The sequence below is a fragment of the Ictalurus punctatus genome, chromosome 22 (assembly GCF_001660625.3).
Source record: "Ictalurus punctatus breed USDA103 chromosome 22, Coco_2.0, whole genome shotgun sequence".
Taxonomy (NCBI): Eukaryota; Metazoa; Chordata; class Actinopteri; order Siluriformes; family Ictaluridae; genus Ictalurus; species Ictalurus punctatus.
The window spans coordinates 2,151,824-2,170,362 of record NC_030437.2 but is presented as its reverse complement, the minus strand read 5'-3'; the positions used below and the strand labels follow the sequence as shown (position 1 = coordinate 2,170,362).

The following is an 18,539-nucleotide window of genomic DNA, read 5'->3' as shown; positions in this document are numbered from 1 at the left end:
CGTTAACACTTAATGCACTTGATTTCCAAGCGTGCAACAAACCGGAAGTGTGCGCGCTTGATTCCGTCCGTGCGGAAACATGGATCAAATGTTTTGCTCGTGTTTAGTCCGATATTTGATTGAAGTCTATGGGGTTAAAGAAACTCGGTGTGCGCCGGTTTTGTGTGTTCGCCCTGGTAATCGCTGCAGTTGTGACATGGATCATCTGCTTTATTAAGTCTGAAGCGCCATCAAGTGTCACAGGTTAGTTATTCATCTCACTTTAGCTTGTTTTCCGGAACCTCAGAAACTGCTTTGTTGTGACATTTAGTTTTGCATTAAATTATATATTTAATATTTGATGTAAAGACAACAGAGCCAGTACACATGGCCTCATTACTAACCAGGGCATGTTTTTGTTAGACCGGTTCTGCCTGCACTGTTTTCTTTGTCGCATGTTGCATTCAGTTGTAAACAAACTTTTTCAGCAGCTGTAGGATCAATGCCTGACCAGACTCTGGACTACTTCCTGAAGAAAGGCATTATAAAGGTCCATGATGCTGCAGATATCCAGTGGTATCACGCAGCCAACAGCAAGCACAAGATCACTGAAGCACTCCAAGGTCAGAGTGTAAATTATACACATCAAAGCTATTTCTTATTTATTCAAATGTTCCCACTCAGGGCTGTGATATTATTATTATTATTATTATTATTATTATTATTATTATTATTATTATTATTATTAAATAGACACCTAATCCGGTCATCGATATCACTGACCATCATTGTTGCCAGTCCTTTTCAGGGGAAAGTAGCTAATGCATACTCAAAAAGAAGGCCAGAAGTGGACACGTGATGTCCTAGACATTGTCATCATTTGCATATCAAAACGTGTTACATTTTCTGAATAGAACAGACTATCACAATACATAAAAATAGGTTACAATTTATTTCTTATGGAATGAAATATAATTTCTTCTATCTGGGGTCCCAGCACCACAAACTGTTTACATAATTACAAAACTGTTAAACCAATTATTTATGTTTTCACAAAATATTATCATTTCAAGAGCTGGATAGTTGCTAAGTAGCATCTAGGTTGCTAGGCTCTTTTTTTTTTCTTTCTTCCTTAAACAAAGCTTAAGGGGTCTAAAACATCACCAAATCTAGTTAGAAAGACTGAAAAAAAGTCACTAGGGTTAGTCACCAGATAAGGGTCATGGACGAATTTGCGTATTTGTTGACACTGATATTCAAAATGTGTTACATGAAGAAGGAAAGACTTTTTGGAGTCCCTTAAGAAACAATGGACAATGGTGATCAGTGATTAGTCATGGGTGGAAAATGGTGATTAGTTGCTGGGAACATCAGCTTGTGCAAGAGCAACTCAGTCAGGCTTTATACACTGCTGTCACCAAAATCTGGTGACAAAGTCTCTGCTTTGGGAAGACTGAATTAACAATAGCTAAAACAATAGTTATAATGTTCCCACTCAGGGAACATGAGGCTTTATATTATATTCTTTTTGAATAAATGACTAATCCAGTAATCAACATCATTGAGTAGATCCCATTCTTGATTTTTTTTTTTTAAAGGCATAATTTGTTCATAAATTATGCATCCTTAGAACTTCATATGTTTATTCCTAACTAGTTTTGATTTGGGAACATGGGGAGTGTAAATCAAGGAGATAAGAACAAACCAACCAGTCACTGCAGAACACCAGTGGGGAAGTGAAATGCTGTACATTGTTGGATTAGGCTCTTTCTTATCATTTGCCTGCAAGATAGCACACAGATGATTGAAGCCGATGTACTTCTCCGGGGTCGCGACCCAAAGGAACCCATAATGGCACATCCACCAGATAATGACAGTGACATCACACTGCGAGACTGGCTGAAAATGGTGGTGAACTCGGACAAAGGGATCAAACTGGACTTTAAAAGGTTGGTTAGTAGGTATTTTAATGTAAACAAAAAGGAAATTGTATCTCTATTTTAAACGTTTCCCACATAAATACAAGGCCAAAGTGTAGCCTGCATCACTTCTTTTTGTTGCCTGAACTCTGTCTGATCAGAAAAAGCAGTTTCATAATGTACTTGTCCGAAGGCGCCTGAAGGCCGATTTATACTTGTGCGTTAACACATATTTGCATCTTTGTGTTGTGATGCGTAGAGGTGGATCATGAGTAAAACGTGGCACACAAAGACACAGATGATTTTACACACTTACTATGTGATGTGTGTTTCTTCTGTGCTACGCGTTGAGCTGGGAGCCATGTCTGATTACGTACACAAAAACAGTTTCGTGAGACGTTAACGTTTCTTTTGTAAGTTTAATCAAATTGTTTAAATCAGAGTAATACTGTTGAAAGTACATTTGAAGTGCAAACAATAAAATGTTAAACAATGAAATTTTCGCTCATTGCATCCAGTTCTTTCACCTTCTATAGACAAGCTCATTCTCCAAAACCGCCTTCTGAAATTGTAGCAACAGAAACAGATGAAAAAATGCTGTCAAAATTTCAGTGACCTATTCAATCTTAGTTTCTCAGACCGGTGTGTAAACCACAGCAACTCCATAAATATAAAATCTAAACCATCGTCAGTCAGTGATTGATTTGATTTGAATTGTGGATTTAAACACTAGTTACATGGAAGTGCTTATATACAAAAGCCATTCATAGTGATGAATACAGATGAGTTGAAACATTTCAGATACACATTCAGTGAGACTTCACGTGGTTTATAATTAAATACACAGGATTTATTTTTTTTCCAGCACAAAATTGTCTGTGTTATCTTCTGTTTATTATTCCTACAATGAAACACATGATTCACATTGTTTTTCTACTTTTCTTTACTGTGTAAATAAGTAAATTCTGGTGTGGTTCATGCGACAGCGCCTCCTAGAGTACATGCTCACTTTGCAGGCATGTCTGATTACTTCAACCTGTGCGAGCATAGTGCACAAAGAAGTATAAATCGGTCTTGAGTCAACACAGCTGGGCAGGGAAATACAAATGGTGCTGGACTCAGACCCTCCAGAGCTAGATTGTCCATCCCAGTCTCTTTGTTCTCTGCAGTCTAGAAGCAGTTGAGGAGTCAATGGCACTTCTGGACAAGGTTCGATATCAATTGAAGGGGCCTGTGTGGATCAATGCAGACATCCTGCCCGGGCCTGGAGGCATGGCCACACCTTTAGATGCACAGGGCTTTTTACAAGCAGTGGCTATGAAAGCAGAGGGAGACGTGCTTTCTTTGGGCTGGACCACTGGATGGTCTCCAAATATAGACAACCCGGGTAAAACATGCCTTTGTTCTGGGTGGCAGTTCTTCTTGCATAGACATCAATATGTATTGACTTGGTGCATATTATATATAAAATCTACAATTATGATGGTGTTTGAAGGTCTATTGGATGAAATCATTCTTTTAATATTAGTTGGAAAATGGCCCATTTAACTTTGTGGTGTTCCCATATCCTGTTTTCTGATTAATGCAACAATTATAGGAGGAATCTTGAGGAGGCCAAAGGAGTTCTTGATTGACTCAGTTTTTAATACTAATTGATGTTGCACTTGACCATGATTCTGTTTTTGTATCCTGTATTGGATCTAAGGTTACAGCTGGGAGATGGTTCAGCAGATGGAGGCAATGTGTAAGAACCTGACACAGCCTGTGACATTCCCAGTGCGAGCAGCTCTTTTATCCCAGTCCTTCGTTCAATTCCAGTGGCTCTTGCAGCAGTCGGACAGGTGGGACTTTTCATTTCTATGTCAGTCTCAGCAGCCCATCAGTATTCAGTATACCAAAGACCGTTAAGGCTGTGCTGCAGCCTGTTTGCTTCTTAAGTACTTGTTAGTACTGAACTGTTGATTGCCTGTTTGATTGGATTCATGTTGTGGAACAAAAACAGTTCATCAGAATGCCGTTGCCACACAATTGGTGTAATTTGGTGCTTGGCCCCCCAGGTATACTTGTTTGTCACCAGAATAGAAGCACTCAACTGAGCTGAAAGGTGCACTGGAAAAGTGGGGAGAGGGATCACATTGAGAAGGTGATCTTCCTTTTCTAGGTCTAGTGCACTTCAGAGGTCTGGTGCACTAGAGGTGCAACTTAATGCCGTCTTTCACCGCGGTAGCACATGAAATATTTGTCAGCCCAATACAGCAAGTAGACACACTGATGTGTTTATCAAAGTCTTGTCAGTGGGACTTTCTTGTTAGCAATGTTGGTACCTCTAAATGGCTGTATGTAAATTTTGACATCTTTTCAATGGTAAGGAAAATGCAGACCCGTTTCTTCTAAACACTTACAATTTGTGTAGTAACCTGACTCGGAAACTCCAATGGACGCCCCATAGAATGAATGTTCCTTCCAAATAACGAGAAACAAAAACATCTGGACTTTCATCTTCTGGCAAATGTATAATGAAACCTTCTGGGTGCTCAGAATTTGATTCGTTTGGTACCATTTCAAGAATACCTTGAATTGAGTCATGACGTGGTTAATTCAGTCTGTAATCAACCAAGTAGGCAAAAGCACTAGGGTTTGAAATTAAATACTGTGGTTGCCTTAGTTACAGTACTTACCCATATCCAGTATTCTAACAATGATGATTTGATGTTGCTGATCCCAATATGCACTCCACTGGATTTGGGGTATTAATCTATGCTTCATCTCACGAAAATATTTTCCACTTAGTGTCCATCTCTCTCTTTCAGATACACTCTGACCATATGGACAGGCCAGAGTGATGTGCTGAATGTGGAGCATCTGTTACCCTACAGGCAAAGCGTCAGCAAGTCCAGAATCTACTACGATCTCTTAGAGAATCAGATTTCAAAGTTTAAAAGCTTACCTGGGTACACCATGTCACAGTTAGAACAGAGCTAGGAGTTACTCTCTATTAAAGTAATGTGGTAAAAGTGTATATTTACTGTTTATTAGCGGCTTTTTAATTTTCAGTGTCAGAGAATTTATTTTTTAGCTGTTCTTTTTCTCCTTTATGATTAACAGTGAACATATAACAAAATTTGTCCAATGGCTGATTAATAATAAATATTCACACACTATTTCCTTCATGTGAGCACTGACTTGATATCGGATACAGCACTGTGCAAATGTACATTAATGCACTTTATTGTCCACAAATCTCCCCAAAGTTGGCCAGACGGTTAATCTGCTCCGTTTGCATGGAGTGTCGTCTCAGTAGAGTCTTTTTTGTCTTATGGTCTCGGGGAAGGCTAGGGGCACAGGGAACAAAATGCCTTTGACCAGGAGCAATGGGTATGGTTACATTGCCAGGACCAGGTTTTATTCCCCGATCAGCGCCAGTGCTGGTGATGTTAACTTTGATATCTGGAATGGGTGCATGTGGGTTTAGTGGTGGCAGGTAGCCTGGCCGAGTGTGTGCGATATGATCCAGCAGAAGAGCCCCAGACCCTCTGCGCTCCATCATCGCTGGGCTTCTCCTTTGGACTATGCTTTCCAGAGACTCCCTTGAGCCAGACAGGGTGGAGGATCGGCTGTAAACTAGCTTACGCTTTTCTGTTCCACCCACTGTGACGGCTTTGCCAAGCTCATCTGAGTGCTGACTCCCAAACTGAGGAAGTTGGGAGTCTGAGCTGTAGTGGTCCATCCCAATGTTGCGGCGGCGGACTACATCCTTCAGGCTGGACACAGCCAGGTTGGGCAGGCAGTCTGGGTCTTTATCCGTAGGAACGGTCTCGCTGCCGGAGGCTTCTTTAAGTAGGTTCTGGTGTGAGGAGGAATGTGGCAGTGAAACACCATCATAGGACATTTTCCTGCTTAGCCACTTTGCCTCCTTCTTTTGTTCTTTCTCTGCTTCAGTTGCTTTATCCAAGGCTCTGAGCAGACCGGTGGCATCCATGCTTTGATGACGTGCAACTGGTGGTGCTCTTTGAGACAAACGATGATGACTGTTAAAGCCAAAAGAGAGCTCTTCTTCTGGGGTGATATCTAGGAGCTCCTCTGTGAAGGACAAGGCCTTGCTTTGCTGTAGCAACAGAGATGGTGGGATCTTTAGCCATGGCTCAGAGTGTAGCCTTTGAAGGTGAAGAAGCTTGGCTACACCGGCTGCTCGCAATGGACTTGGGTCCCGTGCAGGTGACCCTCCCCTTGAATTAGTTGTGGTTGCAGGGGTAGAACCGACTGCTTGGTTTTCTGCCAGGTGTAAAAAGGCATTTTGTGACTGGCTTGAATCAGAGGAGACATGAGAAGGAGAGAGTTTAATTTCAGAGGGTGACATGCAGACAGTAGGGACACAATGTAACCTATCGTCCAAATCTGGTGGTGGAGGGACATTCAGATACTGTTTGGTCATTAGTCTGCCAGAGGGGAGTTTATCTGTGGTAATAATTATGACCTCCTTGCCTTTGGCCTTAAAGGCATCTAGTAACACTCGCAGAGCTTCCTTGTCACCAGCATTAACAGCATACACTAGTGCAGAGGAACCGGAGTGGTCTTCTAAACTCAAGTCAGCTCCACTGGACAGCAGCTGGGACAAAACCTCCTCCCCAGATCGCTCCACACAAGCATGCATTAGAGCCGTCTTACCCGATTTGTCCTGAATATTTGGGTCAGCACCATTGTCCAGCAGATACCTGTGGAAACAAATGGAATTACCATTTGATTACAGGAAGTCCTAAAAAAGAATTCATCTTCAACATCTAGTTCGACTCATTGGACAGTTATTAAACCCTGCTGTACAAAAAGTACATCTAACCTGGTATTAAGCTGACAACTGAATGCTGGGACAGCTGGGATATCACCAAAGCATGCTGTAGTTAGCATAGTTGTTATGCAGCTTCCCTGCTGTTGAGTCTAATATGTTAGGAAACTCAACCATGCTAATTATTTGGCCTTCCAGTACAGGCCTTCAATTAGCAATGATGCAACCTTAAAATAAGTATGCATTACAATAGCCTCAGTAATGCTGAAAACTGGGTCTGATGGTGGTCAGTTTGGTGGTGTTTGCAAATGACAAATCATTGTGTCAACCAGAAACTTGAGCAGTGTATACCTGACTATCTTGTGTTTGGGCACACTCTGAGCATCACTGTGGTGAGTCTTGCAGGCAATCATCAGTGGTGTCTCTCCACGCTCATTGCTCTCATTAATATAAGCCCCACCTTCCAGGAGCAGACGTGTCAGCCGCAAACGACAAAGATAAACAGCCTTTAAAAGGGAGTTGCCGTCGGTCCACACCTCTGTGGAGTCCTCCATGACCTCTTGCTGCTTCAGACAGGCAGATGGCTCTATCATTTAAGGACTCATGGACAAGTTGGAGGGTGCCTGAGCTTTGGAGAGCTGCCAGTGGAAGACAGTTCAGATAGTCAGGCATGTAGTTCTAATCTTTATGCTGTATGGTAGTATGTACTTGACTATTAAACCATGCAAAATAGATTATAGTTTTAATTTATTGCTAGATGTCATTGTTCTGGATCGGAATTTTCCTTAAATAAGCATGCTAGCTGTATCTCCATAGTTTGTTCCTCCTAAACCAGCACTAAATGACGTAAAAATGTTTCAATAACCATGGTGCCACATCAAAATAGTATGTCAAAGACACAAGCTCTCTCGTTTATTTAACCTCTTTACATAAGACTCTAGATTACACAATCAACCCAAGGTTATATATTTTTTTTCTCTTCAATATCGAAACTGAAGTCACGATGTGAAAGTTCTGCCTTAACTTTTCTTTAAAAAAAACAAAAAAACAAAAACAAAAAAAAAAAACAAAGAATGGGAAAAAAATAGGTGGGTAGAATGCAAGGCCCTGATCTATCCTTCACCCTTTTAGATTGTGCCAGGCATGATCAGACTGCATTTGCTAAGAGCAAAATTGGGGAAGAAAACATGCTGAGTTATTGAAAGGATTAAACTTCTCCTTTGGCTTGCTGATGCAGGCTATTGTGCTTATGACCTTGTCCTCAAATCTAAACGTGCAACTCCAAAGTCTGTCGCATTTTAGTTGCATAAAATGAGAGCTACATTTTTGCTGGAGACAGAACGTTCAAGCTTTTAAATGTAAGCTCAAATTGTAATTGTAAATGTTTCTCAGCACACTGTGTACATAGACTTAAGTAGTTTGGAGACATTTTTAATAAAGAGAGACAGACACTAAACTGCTTTGAGGAGCGAAATGGCTTGACATTTAGCTGAAGCTTGAGATACAGGAGTTGCTCATACTTTTACCTTTGCAGGACAAATTTAATTAGTTAACTAAGGATTTTATAAATAAATCAACAAGTTCAGCTGGGCAATGTACTTGAAAGACTATATGTTGGTTTACTCTGTTTTAGTTTATGTGAAGAGCATTGATCTCCATCTAAATCTGGTGGACCTTTTACGGAAACTAATTACACCATGCCCAAATTTATCAGCATGGTGTACATGAAATAAAAATATGCAAGTTGGAAATGGCATGTGCAACCCTCTTGATTGGAGTACACACACTCCACCGGTAGCACACCTAAGCTCTGGTTCCTAATGCTGTGCACCCCTGGGATGGCATTTATCGCCCCGGCATGCTTTGTGCGCTCTTCTCTGGGCCTTCAATCGGTCTCCTGAACAGAGAGAATCCTTAATGACTCCTCTCTCTCGGTCTGCCTGGCACTGAAGAGCGTGGAACAAACAAGCATCACTAGGCAGATCAGGACTCGAGATTGAAACACAAGTGGAACACCTCACAGGCCACTTGACGCACATGTGCAGAATGGTGATTCATGGCAGATATAATAAGCAACATCAAGCATTTGTAATTCGTTTGTGCCTATTAGTCAAGGCTTTATAAATTTAAAAAGTGCAAAAGTCAGACGTATGTCTATAAAGCTACTTTTACGCTTTTAAATAAGACCAGAACTGGATTTGTCATATAGCTCTTCGAATGAAACTATGACGGTATATTTTTACTTTCTCCATTTGTATTTATCCGTGCAAACAATCATATTTTGCAATAATACACTATTTTAGCAGCAACTAAACTTGATCATTACAGATTCAATACCTAATTAAATAGTGCAGGTTTCCCTGCATATACAAGAAATAAACTGTATGTAAACAATAATCCATACTCCTTGCTAAGCTTACCTCGTTTTCTGCAGATCTCTCGGTCCTCTAACAGGTTTGGTTCAAAGGGATCTCTCACTATAGCGAAAAGGCCGAGTGTTATCCAATACACCAGATCAAAAGAACTGAAGAGTCAAGAAGTGGTGGCTAAATGAGCCCGAGTGCATTTGAATGTGTATGCGAGAGAATGGGAGCGTGAACGAGGGCGCAAGAGAGAGAACAGGTGTGTGAGCTCTCAGGTCTGGAGGCAGGCGGTACCTTAGAGTAGAGTGTGTGTGCGCGTACGAGAGAGAGAGAGAGAGAGAGAGGGAGGAGAGGGGGGAGAGGGGGGGGGACCAAGCAGCAACATGACGGCAGATTTCGCATATCAAGCGTCAACACAGGATCGGGTTATTATTCTGACGTGAATGAGGTGTCTGAGCTTGGAGGTATGCCGCCTACACAACCAACACAGTTCTACTGTCCCCGCGTCCCTGACCTAAAGGCCACAATGGCGTGCTTGCATCACCATGACGCTGTTTCTTCTTTCCTCCCATGATGTGGTGATGCTAGCACGGTGGCTTTGACTGTGCTGACGAGGAAAGCGGTTGGTGTACTTTGTCCAGAACACAATATAGCAAACAATTAAAGATGGAGTGAAAAAAGGGAGGAGAATATTGATAGTGACTCAATACTATCAATAATTTTACATCTTTACTGAGAATCCAGTTTCTCATCATTCTACTGTCTCAGTTCATCTCAACAGTGAACATACAAAAATAACAGCTCAAAGTTCCCCTTCAATTATAGTTAATACATGATAACTATATACTTGTTTCAGGTTAGTTAAAGTTTAACATACACCGACTGGTTTTATTTCACATTAGCGAAGGGGGCATGGCTTTCTGGGGTGTTCAACATGTCTGTTTTGTTTGTCTTAAAACGGAAAGAATGTAAGACATTGAGGCATGAATAATTTTGTACATGTAAACAAGAAATTAAAAGTGAGACCAAATCCCTTAAGTTACAAACAACAAGAAAACAAAATCTTCATAAGCTTAATCAATGCATTCTGATTAACACACATCTGCATTAATCCTGGCTGTTTGTCTTAAAACACATCAGGAAATGACTAAACATCCTGACATTTTCCTGTTTTATTTATATTTTTTTTATGGCATTCATATAAAAGTATGAACTTAGTCTAAATTATACTGTAGTCTAAATTATTTATGTCTCTGTTCCTTTTAGATCTTTATGGTCATAATTGACAAACAAAATCAGAGTGTACTACAACACAGACACAATATAAACACATTATATTTAACACCACCACAACATATTGAGTGTATATTTAGGGGGGGGACTGGCCTGCCCATCAGACTAATTTCCAGCTTAGTTTTAGCCTCCTGCTGGGACCTGAAACCAATCAGCCTCAAAGGTTAGAGTGGATTGCAGCCTTTGGATGTTGTTAGACAGGGCTGTTTAAAGGGCTGGGGCATTAATGTGGGAATAAAAAGTGTGCGTGTGTTTGTGTGCATGATCCATAAAGGTTTGTATTCAACCTAAGCACACGAGAACCTCTGTCAATAATTAGCTCTTGACACAAAAGGCGGAATGCATATTTATGAGAGGAGCAAGGACCGGCCACAGGGGTTGGGCTAAACACCAGCCTTCTCTCTCTTGCACACACACAATCTCCAATTGCGATGACAAGGCAAGGATGAAACGCAGAGATGAAGAGGATTTGACTGCTTGAAACTAGAACATTAACAGCTGGAACAGAGTTTAAATCTTTTGATTTTCAGTTTCAGAGAACTACCATGTGATTTCAGTGAGGACTTGACGTTACTTGGCTACAGAAACAGTGTCCATGAGCAGATGCTGTCGCCTCACACACACTGATCTCAGTAAATAAGCAGGCGTGTGTGTGTAAGGTCTTTCAGCACCAGTCATCACTGTTCCACACTCTCATACACTTCAAATACATACTGCAGCCCATTTTCCTCCTGCAACCCCGCCGGCACTCCAGGGAACCTGAGCGAAGAAACGGCAAGAGAAACAGGACACACTTTTAGAAGAAAACAAGAAAAATCACAACCAATCAAATCTTCTCATATTCTGTCTCACTATCTAAGGCACTTTTATTCAAAGTGGCTCCCATGAAGCTCAGAGTTGACTGAGTTTACACGGGATTGGACCACCGTGCTGTTAAGCTCTGGCTCCTGATCAGTCAGAAGGATGTGGTGTTGATTAATTTTCCATAACAGCAGCTCTGACAATAGTGCAGCTGCAAATAACAGGTTAATATTAATGCAGTCGTTCTAATTTGTTCTCGTTTCTATAGTAACAGCTCGTTCACAGGGAATTGTGCGAATTATAAACATGTGCGGAAACACCTTGCTTTGGTGAGGCCATCTGCGAGACGTTTATGGAAGGGGTCTCTAGCATCGGCACTTTGTAACATTCAGAGGTAAAGCTCTAACTGACAGTTACACAGGAAAAATGAGAAATGTGCAGAATTACTGGCACCCCAAAGAATTTTGTATTAATACAAAGATAATTAGTATAAGCTGTCACCCTTAAGGGAAATTATTATTATTTTTTAAATCCTCACAAATAAAACAATTCCACAAGATCTGAGAGGTAAGTGAAGTCTTTAGAGAGTCTGACTATCTGTAGCTGGCTGATGCTTTTCAGTTTGAGCTACGTACATCCGTCTACGAATCTAGCAGTGAAACTAAACTGTTTATACGAACACCTGCACACAGTGCACATCTGTTCAATGAGATGATAATAATAATAATAATAGCGCGTCATCCTCCAAGTTTTCCTCGGGGTGCCACTCCAAATGGGTGTCTGAGTGGAAGTACTTGACATTAACCCCTCGGGCCATTTTTGTGTTCTGCGAGAGCCTTTTAGGGCTTTTCTAGAATCTCTGTCCACTGTTTAAGATTCACTTTGGTATGCTAAACACAAGCGACCTGTGTGTGCGTGCAAGCCAACAAATCCATTTGCACCATTGTAATGGAAAAAAATGGAGCACTTCAAGCCAGTGTGGCCATCGTGCTACGGAAGGCCATGGAGAACCGGATCAGTGCTTAAGCTTTTGGAGAGGGTGAAGCAGGATGAGAGCTTTTGTGTGATTTCAAATAGAACCTGAAAACAATAGATTCCACAGAGGTAAAGTTCTCCTCTTTGGATATTAAGCCCTATTAATCTACAGTGAGGGAAAAAAGTATTTGATCCCCAGCTGATTTTGTACGTTTGCCCACTGACAAAGAAATGATCAGTCTATAATTTTAATGGTAGATTTATTTGAACAGTGAGAGACAGAATAACAACAAAAAAAATCCAGAAAAACGCATGTCAAAAATTTTATAAATTGTTTTGCATTTTAATGAGGGAAATAAGTATTTGACCCCCTCTCAATCAGAAAGATTTCTGGCTCCCAGGTGTCTCTTATACAGGTAACGAGCTGAGATTAGGAACACACTCTTAAAGGGAGTGCTCCTAATATCAGTTTGTTACCTGTGTAAAAGACACCTATCCACAGAAGCAATCAGTCAATCAGATTCTAAACTCTCCACCATGGCCAAGACCAAAGAGCTCTCCAAGGATGTCAGGGACAAGATTGTAGACCTACACAAGTCTGGAATGGGCTACAAGACCATTGCCAAGCAGCTTGGTGAGAAGGTGACAACAGTTGGTGCGATTACTCGCAAATGGAAGAAACACAAAAGAACTGTCGATCTCCCTCGGCCTGGGGCTCCATGCAAGATCTCACCTCGTTGAGTTGCAATGATCATGAGAACAGTGAGGAATCAGCCCAGAACTACACGGGAGGATCTTGTCAATGATCTCAAGGCAGCTGGGACCATAGTCACCAAGAAAACAATTGGTAACACACTACGCCGTGAAGGACTGAAATCCTGCAGCGCGCGCAAGGTCCGCTGCTCAAGAAAGCACATATACATGCCCGTCTGAAGTTTGCCACTGAACATCTGAATGATTCAGAGGACAAGAGGAAAGTGTTGTGGTCAGATGAGACCAAAATGAAGCTCTTTGGCATCAACTCAACTTGCCGTGTTTGGAGGAGTAGGAATGCTGCCAAGAACACCATCCCCACCGTCAAACATGGAGGTGGAAACATTATGCTTTGGGGGTGTTTCTCTGCTAAGGGGACAGGACAACTTCACCGCATCAAAGGGACAATGGACGGGGCCATGTACTGTCAAATCTTGGGTGAAAACCTCCTTCCCTCAGCCAGGGCATTGAAAATGGGTTGTGGATGGGTATTCCAGCATGACAATGACCCAAAACACACGGCCAAGGCAACAAAGGAGTGGCTCAAGAAGAAGCACATTAAGGTCCTGGAGTGGCCTAGCCAGTCTCCAGACCGTAATCCCATAGAAAATCTGTGGAGGGAGCTGAAGGTTCGAGTTGCCAAACGTCAGCCTCGAAACCTTAATGACTTGGAGAAGATCTGCAAAGAGGAGTGGGACAAAATCCCTCCTGAGATGTGTGCAAACCTGGTGGCCAACTACAAGAAACGTCTGACCTCTGTGATTGCCAACAAGGGTTTTTAAACCAAGTACAAAGTCATGTTTTGCAGAGGGGTCAAATACTTATTTCCCTCATTAAAATGCAAATCAATTTATAACATTTTTGACATGTGTTTTTCTGGATTTTTTTTTTGTTATTCTGTCTCTCACTGTTCAAATAAATCTACCATTAAAGTTATAGACTGATCATTTCTTTGTCAGTGGGCAAACGTACAAAATCAGCAGGGAATCAAATACTTTTTTCCCCTCACTGTAGCTATTGGGACAGTTCCTGTTGTCCTAGGGACGTACAGAATGACAATTTCGACATTATCTTGAATCCTTTGGCTCAGATGCGTCGCACTGTTACCGATCGGAAAGATGAATTTCCTTTGGCAGAACGCAAGAAAGAAATGATACTAGAAAAAAAAGGCAAAGTGACTTGTTTCACTCACTCGGGGAGGAGCCTGAACTTGTCTAGATCGATGTTAGGAATGAACGTGTCGCAGTCAAACTGCTTCAGGATCCTTGTTACAAAAAGACGCTGGTGTGCCGAGCTCTCCATCACCTCCTACCAGAAATGAGACATTTCACAAATATGAGAAACTCTCAAGAAGTGTTCACAAATGGTAACAGATCCCTTATTGTCTCTCCAAATACAACCCAAATTCCAAAAAATTTGATTAGCAAATCTCATAAACCCATGTGTTATTCACAATAGAACATAGAAAACACATCAAATGTTTAAACTGAGGAAATGTACCATTTTAAAGAAAAAAAAGGTAATTTTGAATTTGATGGCCGCAGCACATCTAAAAAAAAAAAAAATTTGGGATGGGGCAATAAAAGTAAGTGTTACTAAAAAGAAACAGCTGGAGGGTAATTGGCAACAGGTCAGTAACATGAAACAGTATGTCTTTCAGAAGTAAAGAGGAGCAGAGGTTCACCAATCTGCCCAATATTTCAAGCCTTTTTTTTTTGTTTTACTCTTGATTGTGGTTTACAGCTCATGGAAATCAAATATCTAGTATCTTAAAATATTAGAATAAAGAATTTATAATGCAGAGACGTCGACCTGAGAAGAGTTCTAGTCAGCTAATTAACTCAAAACACCTGCAAAGGTTTCCTGAGGCTTTAATCTCTCAGTCTGTTTCAGTACACACAATCACAATCATGGGGAAGATGAAAGTAAATTTTAGAGCACTTCATGCTTCCATCTGCTGACGAGCTTTATGGAGATGATTTCCTTCTCCTGCAAGACTCGTCACCTACCCACAGTGCCAAAACTACTAGTAAAGGGTTTGTTTACCATGGTATTACTGTGCTTGACTGGCCAGCCAACTCACCTGACATGAACCCCATAGAGATTGTATGAAAGAAACTAGACCCAACAATACAGACGAGCTGAAGACCGCCATCAAAGCAACCTGGGCTTCCAGAACACCTCAGCAGTGCCACAGGCTGATCGCCTCCATGCCACACTGATGCAGTAAATCCTGCAAAAGGAACTCTGACCGAGTATTGAGTGAATAAATTAACATACTTTTCACAATGTCGACATTTCTGTTGTAAATTCTTTATTCTAATATTTTGAGATGCTGGATTTTTGATTTCCGTGAGCTGTAACCCGTAATCATCAAGATTAAAACAAAAAAAAGGGCTTGAAATATTTCAATTTATGTGTAATTAATCTAGAATATATGGAAATTCCACTTTTTGAATCAAATTACAGTCAAAAAAAAAAAAAAACTTTTCCATGATATAAAATTTTTTGAGATGCCCCTGTATATGTTTGTTAGCATACTGTGTGTCAAGTGCATTGTGTATAGTAGAAATATCTGAGTACCGTGATATGATATTTTAGTCATATTCACTGTGAAGGTCATTCATAACTTCACAAAAGGATGCTGATCTTCCTCGGGAACAGCAGTGAATACTGCTCAAAAACATTCTACAAGAAGCGTCTCGGAGATAAAGAGAGGCAGAGGGAGGAGTAGGAGAAATGCGAAAGAGTACCATGGAGAAAGAAGGGGGCTTTTGTAAAAAGCGTCCTTGAGCATCACAGTTGCCATGCCTACCAAATGGAGAGCCGAGGGACTGCAAGAAACATGCGACATGCTGTGTGCGCGCGTGTGTATTTATAGTTAGAAACTTTAGTGCCATACAACGCATTGAAAACCAGACACTGGAGACGAGCTCAGACATTTTATTCCCCTGCACCCTGCCCCGAATGTATGAGATAATTATCTGCTGTAGTAGTGAACAGGGTGTGTAATTGAGACACATCCATTATATATGTTTCGTGGTAAATTTGGTGTGGTTTAAGATACGTCCACAGTATAGTTATACCATGTTTGTACACGTTCTCTAATGTGGTTTGGGACACGTCCACAGTGGAATGATGTTTAGGTGGCCTATATAGGTGTGATATACAGTGGACTGTATATTAGTGGAGATGATTTTAAACACTGCTCATATGGCCTATATAGTGACCAGGGTGCGGTTTGGGACGCATCCACAGTGGACTTACAACAGTGAGGCAGGCACTGGTCGTGGTCCTCTGGAATTTCTGTATTGAATTTGGTGTGTGGTTTGGGACTGGTGATGTTTATGTGAGGAAAGATGAACAGCTGATGGGATGTGTGTGTGTGTGTGTGTGTGTGGTATGTGACCTTGTACAGCGAGCTCCCACCAATGATCCACACTTGATCAGCTTGAGCCTCAAGCTCTGCATTCTCCAGAATACGGAGCGCAGAGCTAAAGTCAGCTGCTAGGTAGTGTGCTCCCTCAGGAGCAGTCCTAAATCGAATAATAATTTTTAAAAAACCCTGTTAATCAAAAATCATTGATTTCAGATCAACACATTGCTCCAGTAAACCGAGGGCATCCACCAAGGTTCTTACTTGAGTTCTCGGCTCAGGACTACGTTGATTCTGTTCTTGAGAGGCCGGTTCTGTGCCGGTATCGAGAACCATGTCTTCCTGCCCATGATGACCACGTTCTTTTTACCTGTCAGGTCACATCATGTACACACACACATACACATACACATACACTCTGTTTACAAGCAGTGTGTACAGTATAATACAGAACAAATGTACATTTGGTAAACCTAAAAGATGTGAAGAAGGAGGAGGTTGAGGTTTTGGTTGACCTTCTACAGTAGGAGTCATGGTCATCTTCTGAAAGTGCTTGAACTCTTTACTGCAAACACATAACAGTGGATATTAAAACTATAGAAGTTCAATGCTAAGAAAAATTACAAGTTCAAATCGAGCATGAACACTCAATTTCAGTGCTATATCTGGACTAGCTACATTTTCCTTGTTATTTAGGAAAAGTACTAAATGAAAAAGCAAATGCTCAGGCTTAAAAGAGAGATAACCGTCATCCTGTCGTGGATTTGACTCAAAAATGACCATTAAAAATATACAAACACAAAACAAGAGCACAAATATTATAAACAGGCAAAAAAAACCAAAACAAAACAAAACAAACAAACAAACAAACAAACAAAACCCTGAGGTAATCCAGTCACACTGCAGCCTCGTGACGAAGCCGTTGCTAAATCTATAGGCTAATCCATGATGTTAAAATCCTCTGACAAAGATAAAACTTATTAAAAGTTATAAAATCTAACAAAACAGCTCATTTCATTAAAACGCAAACTATAAAACACAACTCATGATTTAAAAAGGTTACAATTAATTTTAAAATAAGATAAACTGGAATAAACACTGTCTGTCTATCTAACCAGCATATTATTAGCAGTACACTTCTCTAATACATACACACACACACACACAGTTAGCTTAGCTAAAGATAACCGACACTTCAGCTATCGGGAGAACCTGTCGGCCGAGTCCCGAACCAGGCGCTACTTCCTCCCGAAGTGCACTAGCTAGGGTGTGAAACAGCCGCGTCCTGATGTACTGATGTCCTATATAGTTCACTGTGTTTACAAAACCGCGCGGTTTGGGATGCAGCCAGTCTTACCTCAGTCTTATCGGGTGCCAGGGCAGATTTCCGTTTCTCCCGATGCCCATGTCCGGACAAACCGCAACGATGCAGTTCAGCACGCGACCCATGACTAACGGGTTGTTCTTTGAATTGACGCGGTTGACGTACTGGATCACCGGATTAACGGGTAAATTACCTGAGTGAACTAAGCAAGGTCACGCGGCCATAAATTCCCGCCACAGTTTACACCAAACGGAAATGATGTCGTTAAAAAACGACCAATAAACGGCTAAAGGATTTTATTTATTTATTTATTTATTTTTTAGAAAAACGCACTCTCACTGAGAGGTTATAAAGCTCGCAGTGCCACCTACAGGCAGACTGATGCCGTAACACGGGTTAAACATTATGTTCAGTTATTTCACTTAAAGTGCAACAAATACTGCTTTTTGTCTAGTATAAAACATCATATTCACATTACAAAGATTATGTTTAGGCCAGTTTAACAAATAAAGAGTTAAATGACTTCAGAGCTGGACAGAGCTGGACAGTTGTAGCTTAAGGTTCTAACAGAGGTTTGCTGTCAGTGCTGAGATTTGAACCCACAACCTTCTGGATTTTTATGCACTCACCATGATTAGCTGGTGGAATGAGCCTGATTTGGGCAAACACAACCCTTATGACAACATTAGTGTTAAATTAAAGTTGATAAAATGTGTGTTTCCGGATGAGTGGTGGATTTTGTGTAGAGTTCACATTCTTGGTCCATCCATCCATCCATCTTCTACCACTTACTCCTTTTCAGGGTCACGGGGAACCTGGAGCCTGTCCCAGGGAGCATCGGGCACAAGGCGGGGTACACCCTGGACAGGGTGCCAGTCCATCGCAGGGCACAATCACATACACACTCACACACCCTTTCATACACTTCGGACACTTTAGACACACCAATCAGCCTACCATGCATGTCTTTGGACTG

At 41.2% G+C, this 18,539-nt stretch overlaps 3 protein-coding genes across 6 annotated transcripts; 1 reads left to right on the top strand and 2 right to left on the bottom strand.

Annotated features, from left to right (window-relative positions):
- Positions 1-57: 57 nt before the first annotated feature.
- Positions 58-5,059, top strand: fam151b (family with sequence similarity 151 member B). 2 transcript variants are annotated; one of them, XM_017451189.3, is made up of 6 exons: positions 58-243; positions 468-602; positions 1,769-1,928; positions 3,068-3,285; positions 3,604-3,739; positions 4,709-5,059. In XM_017451189.3, the coding sequence occupies exons 1-6, from the start codon at positions 129-131 to the stop codon at positions 4,878-4,880; spliced, it is 936 nt and encodes a 311-aa protein (XP_017306678.1). In that variant the 5' UTR covers positions 58-128; the 3' UTR covers positions 4,881-5,059.
- On the bottom strand, positions 3,162-10,015 carry ankrd34bb (ankyrin repeat domain 34Bb). Of its 3 annotated transcripts, none has more exons than XM_017451596.3 (3): positions 8,482-10,015; positions 7,030-7,316; positions 3,162-6,610 (listed from the first exon to the last, which is right to left on the bottom strand). In XM_017451596.3, the coding sequence occupies exons 2-3, from the start codon at positions 7,269-7,271 to the stop codon at positions 5,125-5,127; spliced, it is 1,728 nt and encodes a 575-aa protein (XP_017307085.1). In that variant the 5' UTR covers positions 7,272-7,316; positions 8,482-10,015; the 3' UTR covers positions 3,162-5,124. The 3 variants fall into 3 exon arrangements, with proteins under 3 accessions (XP_017307085.1, XP_017307086.1, XP_017307087.1); XM_017451597.3 differs by having other exon boundaries at positions 7,030-8,624; positions 9,099-10,015; XM_017451598.3 differs by having other exon boundaries at positions 9,099-10,015.
- Positions 10,016-10,198: 183 nt separating this feature from the next.
- dhfr (dihydrofolate reductase) lies at positions 10,199-17,826 on the bottom strand. The gene is made up of 6 exons (XM_017451686.3): positions 17,597-17,826; positions 16,755-16,804; positions 16,504-16,609; positions 16,273-16,399; positions 14,056-14,171; positions 10,199-11,093 (listed from the first exon to the last, which is right to left on the bottom strand). The coding sequence occupies exons 1-6, from the start codon at positions 17,686-17,688 to the stop codon at positions 11,012-11,014; spliced, it is 573 nt and encodes a 190-aa protein (XP_017307175.1). The 5' UTR covers positions 17,689-17,826; the 3' UTR covers positions 10,199-11,011.
- Positions 17,827-18,539: the final 713 nt, after the last annotated feature.